The sequence below is a fragment of the Danio rerio genome, chromosome 21 (genome assembly GCF_052040795.2).
Source record: "Danio rerio strain M-AB ecotype USA chromosome 21, GRCz13ab, whole genome shotgun sequence".
Classification (NCBI taxonomy): Eukaryota; Metazoa; Chordata; class Actinopteri; order Cypriniformes; family Danionidae; genus Danio; species Danio rerio.
This window is the reverse complement of record NC_141041.1, coordinates 9,083,897-9,103,769: the sequence shown is the minus strand read 5'-3', so window position 1 is coordinate 9,103,769 and position 19,873 is coordinate 9,083,897. Positions and strand designations below refer to the sequence as shown.

The 19,873-nt window shown below is 34.7% G+C and overlaps 3 protein-coding genes across 11 annotated transcripts in view; 1 reads left to right on the top strand and 2 right to left on the bottom strand.

Annotated features, from left to right (window-relative positions):
• Positions 1 to 19,873, bottom strand: part of ap3b1a (adaptor related protein complex 3 subunit beta 1a) — a 762,544-nt gene that overhangs the window by 150,343 nt on the left and 592,328 nt on the right. The window lies entirely within an intron of this gene.
• Positions 1,126 to 2,532, bottom strand: ch25hl2 (cholesterol 25-hydroxylase like 2). The gene is given in 1 exon segment (NM_001114570.2): positions 1,126 to 2,532. A coding segment is annotated over 1 exon segment (864 nt). The 5' UTR covers positions 2,403 to 2,532; the 3' UTR covers positions 1,126 to 1,538.
• The window catches only part of s100z (S100 calcium binding protein Z), a 42,463-nt gene continuing 24,156 nt past the window's right edge, over positions 1,567 to 19,873 (top strand). For 3 of the 8 annotated variants that reach the window (XM_087299809.1, XM_087299815.1, XM_087299810.1), the window contains exons 1-2: positions 1,567 to 2,240; positions 10,308 to 10,719. The gene's annotated coding sequence lies outside the window, so the exon portion shown is untranslated. Of the gene's footprint in view, positions 2,451 to 10,307; positions 11,118 to 19,873 lie in introns of all 8 variants that reach the window. The other 5 variants (XM_087299813.1, XM_087299812.1, XM_087299807.1 and 2 more) reach the window with 3 other exon arrangements.

Here is a 19,873-nt window from a genome sequence, read left to right as displayed (position 1 = left end):
TAAAGTAAAATAGGGCGACGCAGTGGCTCAGTAGGTAGTGTCTGTCGCCTCACAGCAAGAAGGTCACTGGTTTGAGCATCGGCTGGGTCAGTTGGAATTTCTGTGTGGAGTTTGCATGTTCTCCCTGCATTCGCGTGTGTTTCCTCCAGGTGTTTTGGTTTCCCCCACAGTCCAGAGACATGCGGTACAGATGAATTGGGTTGGCCAAATTGTCCGTAGTGTATGAGTGTGGATAGATGTTTCCCAGAGATGGGTTGCAGCTGAAAGGGCATCCGCTGCGTTAAACATATGCTGGATAAGTTCATTCCGCTGTGGCGACCCCAGATTAATAAAGGGCCAAAGCCGAAAAGAAAATGAATGAATAATATAATATAATATAATATAATATAATATAATATAATATAATATAATATAATATAATATAATATAATATAATAAATATAATATAATAAATATAATATAATATAATAAATATAATATAATATAATATAATATAATATAATATAATATAATATAATATTCTGCAATGGCATGAAGGTGAATAAATGGTAAATACATTTTTATTTTGTGGGCAACTGTCGCTTTCAGTCTTATATGGGGTATTTGAATGTAATGCAGTCAAAAATGTATCAGTCACATGATGTGCATTAGCTTAAGCATTCATACATTGCATTATGATTAGATTTTTTTTGCTTGACAGTGTAAAACACTCTGAAAGAGCAGCTTGGACATTGTGTATGACATTTTTTTTTTATCAAGGGAGAAAAACTGATTTGACGTTGGAATGATGTACTGTATGAGTGAGTAAATTATGACAACATTCATATTAATTGGGTGCTTTGTAACTTCAAACTGGCTATGCCTACATAATCAGCAAGCTCATGTCGTCTGTAATTTTCATTTACTTTCTGTACATGCATTTATACTAACAAACGCAAGCAGCGCTAGTGATGATGCAAGTCGTCTGAACGCTTTCTGAGCCAACTGCAATTGCCAACAAGTCTGTGTTCACACATTGTTACTTCACAAGCTCCTCTTCTCTAACGACTAAAACGGTCAATGCTTTTTTTTTTACAGCAAACCAAATATTGCAAAGCATCCTCAAACACACAGCTGAAGAATAACTTAACAAACAACATCATTTTATTGACCCAAGTTTAGTGAAAACTGTCAAAATACAATAACAAGCATTGGAACACAAGGCATTTTGGACACATGTAACCTCTTTAAAAAGACACTGCAAACATAAGGCCAAAACTACTAACCTGAGATATCCCACAAAACAACCCTCCACAAGTTGGCCAATGCTAAAGAGGTTTTCTTTTTAGAAAAATAGAGAGATTTGCAAAAAAAAAAGACACTTTATACATTCAAGGACTGTTGGGAATGTTCAGCTCTGCTTCTCCTCTACTTGCTTGTTAGTAAGACACTTGATCTGCAGTTCGAGGGGGGGTGAATAGAGAGACGGGGGAATGTGCGAGACGGGGCGGGACAGATGGAGCGAGATGAGAGCGAGGGTGAGAAAGGGAAAAGGAGCCTCAGGCTTCCTTGTCGTCCCTTTTTTTTGTCTTCACAGGAGCCGGCATAGTCGCCGTGCCTCCCAGCCAGTCCCAGTGGGCGAAGAAAGGTGCAAAGTTGGTGCCCGGCAGCTGATGGTGAGCGTCGTGCCGCAGAGCTCCACCCCAAAGGCCGAAAGGGACCAGACGGTGCATCGCCCAAGGGAAATCATACCCGCAGTGGTCCTCCGTGGACACCCAGATGTTAAACAGCATGAACGCCCAGGCAGTAAGACAGTGGCACTGGAGAAGCAAAGGATCCACTGTGGTCCAGAAGCCAACGCTGAAGAGCTCCCAGGCGGATAGGTACTGGGTGACCAAACTGAAGGTCTGGCGGTACTGATGGTGGAGAGCATGGAAGGTGCGATACAGCCAGCCGACGCGGTGATGCAAAAGATGCCACAAGTAGTATTGGAAGTCAAAGACTACCGTGCAGCCCACGATTCCCAGCAGGAAGGCAGTCAGCGTGGGCGCTTCGCGCGGCAGAGGGATGGGTGGCCGCCAGAGCCACTGGGCCACGGCGGCGGGGAAGATGTAGAGCAGATGGTTGTACGTGGTGAGCGCCAAAGTGGAGCCGATGTTGGACCAGGTGACGGTGCGGTCCTGGTGGATCTGGTAACGGCGGATGGAGGGCCAGGTGGGAGCCAGTAGATCCAGCACAGTGTAGAAGAACACCAGCACCAAGTACATTGACACCGAGAGGATGACGGGAAACAGCGGTGAGCGCAGGCTGCTCTCGTGGTTTTGCTGGAGGTAGTCCCACAGGGGTTGCAGCACCGATTGATTCGACAGATCCCAGGTTGTATTGCTGATGTCCAGCATGCTGTGTGCACCGCCGGGACGCATGCTCTTCTTTGATGGCCAGATATGTGTTGTTACTCCTGCGGCGGGATGGTGAGGATGCTGGCAGTGGCCGGTGGCGACTTTCTCTTGTTTTGAGTGGTGGATGTGGCTTTTTGTAAAGGATCTGCTGAGCGCCAAATGAGGCAGGCCTTTACGCTTCTAAAATGTGCCCAAGCACCACCTCCTGCATCTGTAGCATTTCTCTCTTTCTCTCTCTCTCTCTCTCTCACCTCCCCACGCTCCCTTTCTCTTGGTATGGTGTGTGTGAGTGAACACTCTTTTCATTGGTAGTTGGAGGATGATCCAACATTTGACCAGCCGATCTGTTAAGTCCTCTCACTACTCATTTCTGACCTAGAAACAGCGAGATGTTTGATAGCTTTCATCTACAGTTAGATTGATCAAAGATTTATGCATTACAATTGCCTCAAATGATGCAGGAAATTCTGTAATCAGGATTTAAATGTTATTGTTAGATTTGCTCAATGAGGCAGGGTAAATGTTATGCAAGATTTGCAGCTCATATCATAGACTTGAAAGTGCACAGCAGGTGATTGCTGGTAACAAAGTTTAAGGCTGTCATACCCACTCATTATGTTAATGTTTGCGCATCAAAGCAGATATAATTTGATTCAGGTTTTTGCATAATATTTGGATAAGATGTAGCAGCACTGTAAAAAAAAGCTGGGTTACACATAATTCCTTCATGTTGTACCAACACAAAGTAAAGTTTACCTAATTGGTTTTACAAATTTAAGTTGATTGAACATAAAACAATTAAGTTACCCTAAAAAACTCAAGTATTGGGTTAATTCAACTCACTAAAAATAAGTAGTTTGAACAAGCAGCAAAAATATTTTAGTGAGTGAGGCATTTTTAAGATTTAATTTTAGTCAATGGAAATATAGATGACATTTAATTTCAACATTAGATAAGAAACTTTGTCTGAAAAAAAAATACAAAAATAGAAAAAATAAAGCAAAAAGTAGAAATGTTGCCTTGGAATAAAATTGAAATATTATGCTGAAGAAAATGAATCAAATTTTCAAGGTCACCTAGGTTCCCCTTTTTTCAGATTTGATATAAGTGTTTTGCGTCCCCAGAATGTGTCTGTAAAGTTTCAGTTTAAGACACCCATCAGATTTTTCATTATACCTTTTGCAAGATTCTAATTTATAAGTTTTTGCACTAGGGGGCTGTTTTGTCGTACTGCGCCTTTAAGGCTAGTCTAGTTTAAGGCTTAATCTCCTTCCTCGGCTGCGTCAGACAACAGACAGACTTGAAGAAAAAAGATGATCTTACAGTGTTTGTGAGAAATACTACAGTAAGAACTTTACCAATGAGTATTTGTTGTGCAGTTGCATGGATGAGTCACATACAAAGTCGTTACAAAGTTGCAAAAAATGCTTTTCTTGCTTAGATTTTTTTCTTGTTTCTAATCTAAATATCTACAATTTCTTATATCAAGAAGCATTTTCTAGACAAGCAAAACATGTTGTCTCGTTTTGAGAAATAATATGCCAATATCAAGTGAGTTTTTCCTTAAAACAAGCTAAATAATCTGCCAATGGGGTTAGCAAATTAATCTTGTTTTTTCTTTTGATGTAAGATTATTTTGCTTACCCCATTGGCATATTATTTAGCCTGTTTTAAGGAAAAACTTACTTATTATTGGCATATTATTTCTCAAAACGAGACAACATGTTTTGCTTGTCTAGAAAATGCTTCTTGATATAAGAAATTGTAGATATTTAGATTAGAAACAAGAAAAAAATCTAAGCAAGAAAAGCATTTTTTGCAGTGCACAGACACACACACACACACACAGACATACAGAGCGCACATTTAGCTTTGCACTCTTTTTGCATGCATATGTGACAGGATGCAGGTTAATCTCCACTGCTGTGTGGATTTCTGTTATGTTAATGTACAAAATAAACCTGATTTAATGTCCACAAACCGGGATTGAAGCATCTTCCTTTATCATTGTTCTGACACGCTGCTGTGCTGATGAAGTAAATCGCTGTAATTCATCACATGCTCTGTTTTAAAACATTTTAAACATGTAAAACTTACTCTTGATCACATTTGATGATGATCGATGATCCTAGCAAACTGAACAGACCTTTTATTCCTGGTTGCTTTGCGCACGTCTGGTCTTGTTGGTATGATTATACACATGACTACCGGGACATGTTAATACGTGCAGTTGTCAATCAATTCAGTGGGCGGGGGGACCGCATTCCTACATCAAGTTGCGGTCAGTCTGAAAACTGCTCCAATTGGTCCACCGTTTATATGTTGTTAAATTGAAAAAAAAGGACTAGGTGTGTTTATATCACCCCAATATGACGGGCTATACACTATATCTACACATGTCTGTCCAAACAGCTTGAAAAGTAGATTTTTCACCATAGATGCTCTTTAATGGAAAAAAAAAATAAAAAACTTATATGTAATACTAAAAACAGTGTTTCCTACTCATTGACTTTACTTGGGTGGACTAACCCAGGTCTATTAACAGCCACCCAAATACATTTAGTGACACTTTTGTTCACTATTATTATCATCTTTTTACGCTTTTTTTTATATCCACCCAATATAACCAAACAGCCGCGATCGTTTAAGTAGTAGTCGTTTACCTGTTTCTTTCTGTGTGCACGAGACCTATCAACACTGCCACAGACAGTCGCACATGCTCTGCAGACCCACAGAGATGCACCTAATTGGGAATTAGTCTGGCTGGGGTTTCTAAATCTCCTAAAATGTCTGAGATGGTTGTGAGTGAATATCCCAGTAGATCAGCAGTTTCTGAAATACTCAGACCAGCCTATCTGGCACCAACAACCATGCCATGTTCAAAGTCCCTTAAATCCCTTTTCTTTCCTCATTCTTGGGTTGATCTGCAGCAGATCGTCTTGACCATGTCTATATGCCTAAATGCATTGAGTTGCTGCCATGTGATTGGCTGATTAGAAATTTGCGTTAACGGGCAGTTGGACAGGTGTACCTAATAAAGTGGCCAGTGAGTGTAGTATTTTTATTGGTTTACAGCTATAGGTCACAGAGGACAAGTGAACTGCTGTGAACTGTTTGTGTAATGTCAGTTGTGACCTCAACATTACAGCATTTTTACCACATCGTCTCATTTCCTGTTGCACCTTCTTTCAAAACCCCTCTATTAATATCAATCAATTTACATAAACTGTCATTACAAAACATCTCTGTTAATATTCATATGATTGTCTGGCTAGAAATTGCTTATAAACAACCCATCTATAATGATGAGTATAGGCCAGTCTCTCTCTCTTTCTTTCTTCCTCTCTCTCATTAATCATCGTTTTTCTGTCAGTCATTCACACAGATGAAAAGCCCTTGTTTATATTTTGATGTTTTTCCGACCAGGAAGTTGCAGTCGGGGTGTCACTGTGGTCATGCATAAATCTCTTTGCTGAATAAAGTTTGTTTGTTCGAGGAGAAAGCAGGACAGGGCAAAAGGCCACCGAGCGGCTCTCTGTGGGGGCATTAATGATCCACTTCTCACACAAAACAAAACAAAAAAAGACATCCTTCATGATTGAGACCACATACTACTTTAGATTGTTTTCAAAATTTATTGTATAAATGAAATAAATGATAATAATAAAAAAGAAATGCAGTTGATTTTTTAATCTTTGATGCATAAAAATGTCGTCAAATTATTGCAGTGAACTATAAAATAAAAAATTGACAGATGATAATTAAATGAAAAGTAGAAATGTTTCCTTGGAATAGACTTGAAATTATATGTTGAAGAATTATGAAAAACGTATAAGAAAATAAAAACTAACAAAACAAACCTCAAAATGACTAAAACTATAATGAAAACTAAAATGAGAAGGGAAAAAAATGTGAATAAAAATCTCTATGTAACTTATATGCTATACCATAATATCCTTCATGATAGAGACCACATCCTACTTTAGATTAGGCATGGGCCGGTATAAGTTTCTGACGGTATGATAACCTTTGATTTATGGTTTCAGGATATCACGGTATCAGAGTATTATGATTACTGCTCTAAAATAAGTTATTTTTAAATGTCTGGGTAAAACAAACAACGAAACAATAAAAAAAAAACATTTTCCTCATTGAACACAATTTTTTTTATAAAGAAAAACTATAATATTTGGGAGCAGTAAACATGTCAGGCTAATTAGTTAAAATAAATAATTGATTTCTACTCTTTTCATTAGTTTAAAAAACATTTTTTTTTTTTACAACAAATAAAAAATGCATTAGCAAACCTTACATATACCTTGGGAATGGTATAGCAGAACATTTTAGCAGTCTTAAAACCTTGACTTTTCCAAACCGTGGTAAACCCTAAAACCAGTTATCATATTTAGATTGTTTTCAGAATATTCTGTATATAATAAAAATGAAAGGAACTTGAAACTTTAATATAGACTTTTTTTAATCACAGCTGATTTTTAATCTTTAATGCATAGAAAACGTCTTGTGAAATTATTTTAGAAAACTATCAAATATAAAAAAGGAACGGAAAAAAAAGAAATTAAAAGTAAAAATGTTGCCTTGGAATTGAATTGAAATAATATGTTGTAGTATTATGAAGTATAAGAAAACAAACAAAAAAATGATTAAAACCTTAATGAAAACGAAAATGAGAACAAACAAAAAAATGTTAATAAAAATCAGTATGTAACTTATAATATTCTTCATGATTAAGACCACATGCTACTTTAGATTGTTTTCAGAATATTCTGTATGTAATAATAAAAAACTGAAATGAACTTGAAACATTAATATTGAATTTTTCTTTCATCGCAATTGATCTTTTAATCTTTGATGCATAAATAAAGTTCTGTCAAATGATTATAGGAAGGTATAACAAAAAAACGACAGAAAAAAAGGAAAATTTAAATGAAATTAAATGAAACGTTGAAATGTTGCCTTGGAATAGAATTGCAATAATATGTTAAAATATTATGAAGTATAAGGGAATAAAAACTAACAAAATAAACCCACACTTATTCTGATTACATAATATAATCATTTCTAGAGAGCACCAAATACATCCCAGGAGGTATGTTATTTTTGTAGTTCTTGTTATTGTGAATCCGCGAGGCCGCTGTGTATGGTTTTTGGGATCTCAAAATTCTCTTGCGAGTGCCATTTGCGCCTACTGTTCTCACATAAATCTACCAGAGGCTGCTGTCGACTGACTGACTGACTTACTGACCGACCGATTGATTCGACAGTTTTTTTCAAAAGCAACCCAGAAAAAGAAAAGCCCTCGCGGCAGCCTGATTTTCACCACGTTGTTAAATTTGACCACATTCTCACCCTGAGAAAAGGAATAGCGTCACACTGCTCCGTAGTGTTCGCTTTAAAGACTAAATGCAGCCTTATGTCCAGAAATGCGTATAGGGCTATGTTTTCAGAGCCTATGTTGGACTAAAATCTTAATGAAAATTGGATGTTGCCTTGGAATAGAATTGAAATAATATGCTGAAGTATTATGAAGTATATAAAAATGAAAACTAACAAAAAAGCTAAAAGTGACTAAACCCTAATGAAAATTAAAATAATAAAAAAGTAAATAAAAATCTGTAACTTATATATATATAATACCAAAATAAAATAGTAAAATAAAGTAGAAAAGGCTTTGCATCAAAAAAACTTTGGATCGCAAGACGTATATTTTAAAACAAATATTTTAACTTATGTTGTTCCCTTGTTTCTTTGGTTTTCGTTTGGTTACTTTTGATTACAACATCATAATCTTTCAGATTTCTGCTGTACTGTAAAAAAAATCTAGTTTGAATGTGATGTAATATGTAAATGATTTGTTAGCAGTATGAAAAAATAAGAGATTGGTGTTAAAAATGCTGGACACACTACTGGGAAAAAACTGAATCACTCATGAGTCACTAGAGGCTGCAATGCTTTCATTCTCTGAAGTGTCATTTTATTAAGCTATTCATTTATGTAAGCTATTCATATCATATCTATGCAAGAAATTAATTGAGACTTTGTACTCCAGGAAAAATGTGACGCATTTCAAGTATAAAGTAAAAATAATGATATAAATATATTACATTAATATTAATAAATTACATAGGCCTTTGACATTAAATGGTTCATTCAGTATGGGTGTCTGATCCTGTGTTCTGATTGATTTTACCATGTGACCTTCCCCATATGCTACTTTGTTCCAGTTCCTGCCATTTGTTAATGTTCATCATTTCCACCTGTGTATCACTCCTGTATGTAATCAGTTTTTTCATTTCCTGTGTATTTAAGTTCCTTTGTGTTCAGTCAGTTCCTCGTCTGGTATTCTAAGTTGTGTCTTGTCGGCCATCCTTGTTGTTCCTGTATCTCCTGTATTATCAGTGCCTTTTTAAGTGAGTGTTTAAAAGTCTACGTTTGATGAATCCTGCAATCCTTCCTGAGTGAGTCAAGGCATTACATTGGGTAACTTTTTTTTGTCATTGTTTGCTAAATTTAGCCATTTCAAAATAAACAATATTTGGTTTGTTTTTCTTTTTTCTTTTTTTCTAGTGTATGTAAGGATCTGTGAATATTAAATTGACAGATTTAAAAAAAAAAGGAAAAGATTTAATGCATTTTTCTATTATGTAACTATGTAGACAAATTTTTGCTTAATCATGTATGAGTCACTTAGAGGCTGTCAGACATCCTTAACACTTATAATTGTTTATTTTCTAAGCTATTCATATGCATGATATTATCATGAATGCATATACAATTTAATAATTTGACATTTTAAATAAACTTAAAGGGATAGTTCACCCAAAAATAAAAATAAGCTCATACGATCTCCCTCATCTGGTTTTAAACATTTGAGTTACTTTCTTCTGTGGAACACAATAGAAGATAATTTGAAGAATGCTGGTGCTCATTGACTTTAATAGTAAGGGGAAACCCTTAGAAAGTCAATGCCTACCAGCATTCTTCAGGATATCATCTTTTGTGTTCAATAGAAACTAAAATAGGCAACCCAGGCTCATCATTAAAACATACCCCTATATACATCCCTGGAGATCACGAAATGCATCCCTGGAGGTACGTTTTTTAAATTTTATTTTTTTGCAGTTTTTGTGAATCCACCAGAAGTCGCTTTTTCAGATCTCAAATTTCTTTTGCAAGTGCCCATAGTGCCACCAGAGGCCGCTGTTGACTGACTAACTGAGCCCACCCTCCTTTTTCCCCAACCGATAGTGTTTTTAATAGCACTGATTGATCAGCGCCCACCCACTTCCCTAAACCCAAACCCAGTGTTTTTAAAAGCAATCCAGAAAAAAAGCTTTTTTTTTTTTTTTTTTTTTTTTTTTTAACAATTTCAGATTTCACCACATTCTAACCCTGATATTTACTTTTTATTTGTTGGCTTATGTTTTTATTTTACCTGGTTTCTGGAACCATTCTTTGCTGGTCTTAAACCTTGTCGTCGTGGTCTTCCGATGTACACAGCGAGCTACTGTGCAAACTAATAACACTGGAAAAGCCGTCCACATGGAGGTAAAGCTTGGTGTAAACTTCTGCGTTGAGTGATCGGCGTTTGGGTTGCAAAAAAGTGCTGGGTTCAACACAAATCATTCATGTTGTCCAAAAAAAAATTGATTAGGTTAACTTAACAAATTTAAGTGGATTGAACATAACATTTAAGTTGTTCGAAGAAAATCTCAAGAATTGCATTGCTTCAGCTTGTTTTAAATAAGTAGTTTGAACGAGCAGCAAAATCATTTGAGTGTAGTTTTAGAGAATAATAAAATGCATGCATTTCTGAGCAAGCTTTTTTCATATTTTTCAATTGCATAACACAAAAGTGAAGCTTTCATCATGTTTCTGTTAGACTTGAACTGGCATTTTTTCTCATCACAGATGCTCAGTTAAAGCCACTCCAGCTTGACGGAGGGTTTCAGCCTGGATGACTTGCTGGAAAGATGCGTTGCTCTACCAATCCCAAACCATGCAAGCTAGTGGCGACAGCGGAGAGGGAAAAAAAAAACTTCACCAATTGGCGAGAGTAAAGATGAAAAACCTTGAGAGAAACCAGACTCAGTTGGGCATGACCATTTTAATTTCTTCCCTGGCCAAACATCTTGTGCAGAGCTGCAGTCTCAGCGGCGGAGGCAGGAAGCTGAACCTCAGCGAAAACTCTCCCTGGAGCGGCACAGGAATCAGTCTCATGCTCTCCACTCCTCCATGACCACCACAGCAGCTCAGGATTTGGCCTGGTCCAGGATATGGACACCTTTTGGATCATCTCGTCGCTGGTCTTGGATCAAATCAGGTGAAAAGTAGAGAATAAAGAGAATAATTAGCGTAGCTGCTGTTCACAGTGTATATAAACAAGATGCAGAAACCTGTGTGCACAGCATAACTTTTCAGATTTTCTGATTTTGACTAGTGTAATAATAATGTTCTACTTTTGTAAAGTTGCTTTGGATCAACAATTATTGTGATCTAAAATGAATAAATAATAATAACCATAATAATAATAAGGGGCTACATAGTGGCGCAGTGGGTTGCAAGATCACCTCACTGCAAGAAGGTCACTGGTTCGACCTTGACTGGGTCAGTTGGCGTTTCTGTTTGGAGTTTGCATGTTCTCTCCGTGTTCACGTAGGTTTCCTCCGGGTGCTCTGGTTTCCCCCAGAAGTCCAAAGACATGCACTATAAGTGAATCGGGTAAGCTGAATTGTTAGTGTATGTGTGTGAATGAGTGTGTATGGATGTTTCCCAGTGAAGGGTTGCTGCTGGAAGGGCATTAGCTGCGTAAAACATGTGCTGGATAAGTTGAAGGTTCATTGCACTGTGGCAAACTTAGATTAATAAAGGGACTAAGCTGAAAAGGAATAATAATTATTATTTTGGTAGGTCAGTTGATGTTATTTTGCAAAGAAATAAAGATTTTCTACATTTATATTAAAACCAATATGCTATGCTCATGCGGTAACACTTTACTTGAAGGGGTGTTCATAAGACTCATTCATTCATTGCCATCTTTGAGTAACACGAGTAGGAATTATAATGTTCAAAATAGTTTCTGTTTCAAATGAATGCTGTTTTTTACATTAATGAAGTCTTAAAATGGGTCAAAGTTTACATTTTAAAATATTAAGCAGCCACTTTTAAGTGATAAGTTTTCGAAATTGATGAGGATAATAAATGTTTAAGAATAAAGGATTGTGTGACACTAAAAATCACTGATGGGCAAAAAAAGTCACAAAAAAATTATAATTTAATAATATTAAAATTTATTCAGTTAGAAGTCTTCCAATCGTAGTAATATTTCACAATATTCTCCTTTTAATGGGTATTTCTATGAATAAATGCAGCCACAGTTCAGAATTCAAGTGTTAAGTATATCACTAACAAATGAATTTTTAATATTAATTTTAAAAGTAAAAAGTAGTGTACTTGGTTACCAATGAGACTACAAGCCCTTAATTAGAAATATTACATTTAATCTGGATTTATTTTTTCAGCTTGTCTCTTTTTTACTTTGCTTGAATTATGCCAAAATAACTAATTGTAAAAATTATTAATGCTACATGTAAAAAAAAAAAGCATAAATACAATAAAATGGCTGAATGTGAAAACTAAAAACATCAACCGAATTATTATTTAAAAGTAAAAAAAAACTAAAATAACGGCATCAGGATGGCGCAGTGGGTAGCATAATCGCCTTACAGCAAGAAGGTTGCTGGTTCAAGCCTCAGCTGGGTCAGTTGGCATTTCTGTGCTTGTTCTCCCCATGTTCGGGTTATCTCCAGGTGCTCTGGTTTCCCCCACAATCCAAAGACATGTTATAGGTGAATTAACTAAGCTAAATTGTCTGCAGTGCATGTGTGTGAAAGAAAGTGTATGGCTGTTTCTCAGTGATGGGTTGCAGCTGGAAGGGCATCCGCTGCGTAAAACATACACTGTAAAAAATTTCCCTGTAAAAAAACGGTAATCTACTGGCAGCTGTGGTTGCCATTATCATACTGTAAAAATATGGTGCCCTACCGTTTTTTAAATTACCAGCATGATACTGTTTTTGTTAGCAACAGTATTCTACTGTTGTGGAACTGTAAAAATACAGTGCCCTACCATTTTAAATTAACAGCATGATACTGTTTTTTTAGCCACAGTAATCTACTGTTATGGAACTGTAAAAATACAGTGCCCTGCCATTTTAAATTAACAGCATGATACTGTTTTGTAAGATACAGCATACCACTGTTATTCTAATGTAAAAATACAGTGCCCTACCTTTTTTACATTTTATCTACAGCATGCATCTGTTATTTAGAAGCATAAAGCTGTTAAATTACAATCCATATTTAACCATATTATTTTAGATTAAAATGATTCAAAAAGAGAAATAAATCCAAGTTATATTTCACATTTTTTATTTTCAAACAACACAAAATAAAATCTGCATTGTGTTTGTGAAAATATTAAGCCAAAGACAAGCAAAAATTGTAAGTTCTCCAGAAATGTTAAGATCGTTTTCAGCATTGTACAACAAGAAGCAACTTACCGAATGTCATAGAAAAAATGTATAAATAGCCACTTTACAATTTAGTCTTGGATATAAAATATAAAAATATATAGCCCCAAAATGAGCTTTAGCAAATAAAGAAAAAAAGGCCTCTGTGTTGCAAAAGTAGGGGGGTCCAAGCTAGCTGCATTTTAAATAAAGTCCCATTCAAAGTCCATTAGTTTCTTTAAAAGGTTTGAAACCTTGAGGTTTACAGTCATGGTCTTCTTCTGAACTGTTTTGCCAGTTTTTTTTTGACGTCACATTTCCTCTCACAGCCTTGGTTCCCCTCTCTGGATTTATGCCAGCAAAGCATCTGAATAATAAGAATTAAAGATTTTCCGTGAACAAGGTATTTAAAACTGTATGACTTACAAAAATAAATAAACTATCTGCAAAAGTGATTTTCTGTTCTGAAAGAAAATTTTAGTGAAAAAGCACATGCATTTTTGCAGCACTAAAATGGTTTTCCCTGAAAAAAGGTTATTATTATATGATGAAGATTAAAGACATGAAAAGGGCATTCAAATGTTAAAATGTTTGATTTTTGAACAACACCAGTGACGTGTGTGTACATAGTTAAAGTCCCTATTTGCTATTATATATGTACAGTTGAAGTCAGAATTATCAGCCCCTTTTTTTGAATTATTTATTTTCATTATTTTCCTAATGATGTTTAACAGAGCAAGGAAATGCTCACAGTATCTGATAATATTTTTTTTCAGGAAAAAAGTCTTGTTTTATTTTGACTAGAATAAAAATAAGTTTTAATTTTTTTAAATATTGATTATAAGGTCAAAATTACTAGACCCTTTAAGCTATATAATGTTTAGATAGTCTACAGAACAAACCATTGCTATATAACGACTTGCCTGATTACCCTAATCAGCCTAGTTAACCTAATTAACCCAGTTAAGCCTTTAAATGTCACTTTAAGCTGTATAGAAGTGTCTTGAAGTATATCTCGTCAAATATTATTTACTGTCATCATGACAAAGAGAAAATAAATCAGTTATTAGAGATGAGTTATTAAAACTATTATGTTTAGAAATGTGTAGAAGAAATTCTCTCCGTTAAACAGAAATTGGGGAAAAAAATTAACAGGGGGCAAATAATTCAGACTTCAACTGTATATAATATAATACATATTTTTTTCCCCAATTTCTGTTTAACAAAGAGAAGATTTGTTCAACATTTCTGAACATACTAGTTTTAATAACTAATTTGTAAAAACTAATAACTGATTTCTTTTATCTTTTCCATGATGACAGCAGATAATAACTGCCTATATTTTCTTAAAATACTAGTGTTTAGCTTAAGGTGACATATAAACGCCTAACTAGGTTAATTAGGTTAATTTAAGTCATTGTATAACGATGGTTTGTTCTGTAAAAATATGTCAAATATATCAAAAATATGTATTGCTTTAGGGGACTAATAATATTGACCTTAATATGTTTTTTTAAAAAAAATAAAAACTACTTTTTTATTCTAGCTAAAAATCAGAAAAAATTTCTCCAGAAGAAATAATATTATCAGAAATTCTGTGAAATATTCTTTGCTCAGTTAAACATAAATATGTAAATATTGAAAAAAGAAAAAAAAATCAAGGAGGCTAATAATTTTGACCACGCACGCACGCACGCACGCACGCACACACACACCACATATAGTGTTCGGCATAAATGAACAGCCCCTTTAAAAAATGTATATTTGTATAAATCCCTCAGTGAATATAGACAAATATATATTGGTGCATTTAAACAAAACAGTTTTATTAAACAGAGTAATATTTTTTTCATGTTTATTATTAAAGTTGTATTTTTTTTTTTCATCAAAATATTCAAAATATTCACTGGCGTGTACTAAGTTTATTAGCTCCAATTTTGGCTTTGACTAATCTAATGTTTATGCACAAATATATAATTGTAAAGCATTCTATTCAAAATATTAATCTGAAGGACAGATTTTTTAGAGGTCATGTTTAAAAAGGCTATTCTGCAAACAAAGGCTGCATTTATTTGATCAAAAATAAAGTAAAAATGTTGAATTTTAAAGTGTTACTACTAGGGATGTAACAGTATCAGAATTTGTACGATACACTGTACGATAATACCTCGGTATGAATAGCATACTTATTGAATAATTTACTGGAAAAATAAAACTAATGAAAAGACTCGAAAAAAGTGCCAAAAGTGTTTATTTACCTTAGCACTGAACATATCAATGACATACAAATTAGCCATTTATCTGTAAGTTTCGAAACAGGAACTTCAATTTTTAAATTTTAACAACAAAAAACTATTAAACTATATATATATAAAAAAAGTTTCAATTTAGTATTGTTGAAAACTCATCACATTCAACATTTAATCACTCACTCACTTAGATAGAGATGGGTTTTTTAAAGAAATGATCGTATAACTATAATCTTGTAAAAGCTGGGATCTCTGGGCATGTCCCCTGCAACAGAAAAAAAACCCTCTCATTTGGGACTGAGGTTTCTGGGACAGAGAGATATGATTAAGCCAAGGTTGACAGCAGTGAGTAACACTGTGCATTGTCTTTCCACCACTTGAGAGGACAAGCCATGAGTGAGATAGAGGTCTTTTTGCGGTACAAGTCAATGTCTGCATCAATCTAACAGGTGTGCTGTGTTCTGCAGTCCCCATGACTGTTTTTAGTCGTATTCCCCGACCTATATTTCACCACAGTCTGGCAGTGCCTGCATACTGTTTTTTTTCTTTGTCTGTCACCTTTTCTCCTTTCTTGTATCTTTTTAGAGAGAAACCGAAATGCTTCCACACATCCGATTTAAAACCCGCTTTAGGTTCGATCATTTCCAGCTCTTTTTCTTCCCCGCTACTAGCAGCACACTCCATTTCCGCATTACTGGATCTGTAGCGACAACAGACTACAAAGGATGATGGCCACGCCTAGGCTGATGGGAATTGTAGTTCCCGCTACCTCCCGTTCACTTCATTCGCCTAACCAAACTTTTCTCAGAAAAATAGTTTTATTGAGTCGTGCGCCTACGGTAATATTGAAAACAATTACTATTGGGGTATGACGGTATTTACAATTTTGTTACATCCCTAGTTACTACACAATTTAAATAATTCAAATTTAAAAAAAAAATTTTCTTATTGAACGTAGTTTCACATTTAATTTAGTGTCACATGATCCTTATGAAATCATTATATTATTGGTACAAAACCACTAATATTGATTCTTATAATGATCAGTGCTAAAAAAAGCTTCAAAGTATTTTGGAAACTGATACATTCTTTTACGATTGTTTGATAAAAAAAAAATAAGTTTTTTTAAAATCTTTTTTGCATTATAAAAAATTTATTTACTTTTATTCATTCCTTCATTCATTTTCTTTTTGGCTTTTTCCCTTTATTAATCTGGGGTCGCCACAGCGGAATGAACCGCCAACTTATCCATCATATGTCTTAAGCAGGGGATGCCCTTCCAGCTGCAACCCATCACTGGGAAACACCCATACACTCTCATTCACACTCATACACTACAGACAATTTTAGCTTACCCAATTCACCTGTATCGCATGTGTTTGGACTGTGGGGAAAACCGGAGCACCCGGAGGAAGCCCACGCGAACACAAGGAGAACATGCAAACTCCACACGGAAATGCTCACCCAGTCGAGGCTTGAACCAGCAACCTTCTTGCTGTGAGGTGACAGCACTACCTACTGAGCCACCGCGTTGTCTAATTTACTTTCATGCCTGAACAATTTAGTTTGATGAGAAAAAGTAATTAATTTTCAATGGTACTTTGAAATAGTATTGTATAATGTGTACTGACGTGGTGGCGCAGTAGGTAGTGCTGTCACCTCACAGCAAGAAGGTCACTGGTTCGAGACTTGGCTAGGTCAGTTGACGTTTCTGTGCGGAGTTTGCATGTTCTCCCTGTGTTCGCGTGGGTTTCTTCTTGGTGCTCTGGTTTCCCCCACAAGTCTAAAGATGTGGTACAGGTGAATTGGGTAGGCTATATTGTTCGTAGTGTTTGTGTGTGAATGGGTGTGTATGGATGTTTCCCAGAGATGGGTTGCAGCTGGAAGGGCATCCACTGCATAAAACATGTGCTGGATAAGTTGGCGGTTCATTAAGCTGTGGCAACCCTGGAATAATAAAGGGACTAAGCCGAAAAGAAAATGAATGAATAATGTGTATTGTATTGTTCCACAAAGTTATGGCAACAACAATAAATGTTTATTCTTAGCAGATGGTTATATTAAGCACCATGAGAATTATGTGACACTGAGGACTAGTATTTTTAATGATGATCAAAATTTAACTTTAAAATACAAGAATCACATTTTAAACTAAATACAATAAAATACCAGTACATGATTTAATTAGTTTATGATAAATATATACTATTTAACTGACATTCCACTATATCACAGTTTTTGCTGTATTTGTCCTTGTTTCTATTACAGTATTGTTTAGCCTTTGTGAGCACAAGAAGCTTACTATACAACAAATATATATATATATATATATATATATATATATATATATATATATATATATATATATATATATAAATATATATATATATATATATATATATATAAATATATATATATATATATATATATATGTATATATATATGTATATATATATATATATATATATATATATATATATATATATATATAACGTATATATATATATATATATATATATATATATATATATATATATATATATATATATATATATATATATTTCTGATTCCAAACTTTTCACTTGTAGTGTATACACACAAACACACATGTGACAAGCTGGACATAACAATATTCTATTCTATGAAGTCCTCATGCTAAATTAAACAAAAAATATGTAAGTGCAAACATATTACCTTTGAAGGAATTCCAGTGTGCATGCTCACCCTCACAGATTACTCTGCCTTCCATGCTGATCATCCATTGTTTTATCCACTGGCCCAAAGTATCATCTGAACCTTTAATAAATTGGTTGATTAAAGTATTATTTAGGAATTATTCTGGAGATTAATTCTGTGATTTATCATTTGTTTTGAAAGGCTTGGTGTAGAAAGGGCCATGATAAAATTATGCAAGACGTGATAAAGCCATACAATATAATTTTTCAAGATTAAAATAAATATTTAAATAACTATAATAAGCAACTACATGAAATCAAACCAGGTAATCTGAGATTCAAAGATAATGAAAAGTGACAGAATGTCTTAAGCATGTGTTAAAACATTGACAATAGTATGTCAATAGTAATACTAAAGGATAACTAGGCTTCTAAAAGGCAAGTTTATTTCTTTGGGTATCAGATCAAAACAAATACATACATTTCTAACTAAATGAGACTTTGCTTTAATGAATTAAAAATGAATGAATCTATTTCGTCAAATACAAACCAGCAAAGTCTATAGCGGGACACAAATTAGATTTTTTCCCTATCTTAATCACAAAATACTTACCAGGCAGAATCAATTGAGGAGTCACAGGCAGGTTACCCATCTTTTCAAGATTAGCAGTGGTGGCAGACATCTATTGGTCAAAAATGAATTGTAAAGAATTTTCATTATAATAGCAGTTACTCCTTACTCGCATCATCAAAAAGATTAAAAGCTCTGCCACTTTAGGTAACGTTACCAAGCATAAAATCTGATCGTAACTCTAGTCAATTTCTATATAAACCAACTGCAATAACGTAAAAATAACAAAGGTCTCACTCGATCTTAAAATGTTATTTTTAGAAGCACCGGAGTTGCAAATGAAAAGGTGTATCTGTAATAAAATGGACCAAATATGCAAGTTACACATGTAACCATATGAAGAAAAAAAAAAGATTCTGTACAATCTTCGCTCAAAGTTCATGTAAAATCTAGGTTTAACATTCTTACCTGTGTGTGATGTGAAAATGAGTCCTCCAGCTATCGTTAGCTTGCTAAATTAGGCTAAAGTTACCCCCTTTCTCTTCTCAAGACATTCACACGGTCGGATCCTGCAATTAAATAAACAGGTGCTTTGGTTATGTGTTGATTGGATGTTTATGGCATGATATTTAAATTTAATAAGTAATTTAAAGATAGTACGTTTACAGATATAGCTTCTTACCTCGTCGAAAATATCCAAATTATCCAATTATCCTTTCTTGTAAGTACCTTGGAGTTTCAAACAGGCACGCAGTTCAAATCTGTCATAAAATGCAGGGCAATGTACCAGTTCATGTAACCACAAATTATAACGTTCAACATTTGCACTGTTCCTAAAAGTTAAGGTAAAATATCCATCCAGGCTCCAGGAGATGTGAGGACTAACGTTACCGAGTCCTTATGCTAATCTTGCTTTTCAAATTCACACAGTCAAATCATTGTTGCAGTTGTGTGTTTATTGGATGTTTACATGTGATTTTAAAAACTAACAGGTAGTTTTTTTACTAAACTTTACAGATAGTTAGTCACATATGGAGCTGCAAACTTACCTCATGTAGATAATCCAAAATGGCGTCTTGTGTACACAGAAAAAAATATGGTATAAAACCGTTAAATTACAGTGCCCTTACTGTTGTTGCTCAACCACTCAAACTGAAGTGAGCAAGTCTTCCCATGATGCATTGTAAAAAATGGCAACTTGCTGTTTTTACATTAAAACAGTATTTTGCTGTTTATTTTCACCGTAAATTTACAGAAATTTTTTACAGTGTATGCTAAATAAGTTGGCAGTTCATTCCACTGTGGCGACCCCAGATTAATAAAGGGACTAAGCTAAAAGAAAAAAAAAATGAATGAATGAATCTAAAATAACACTATCGAAGTTTGGCCACTAGAGGTCAGAAATACATCACTATCAAAACAACAAGCAGCGAGCTTTGCCATCTCAAGATGAGATGAAACCTTTATGTGCA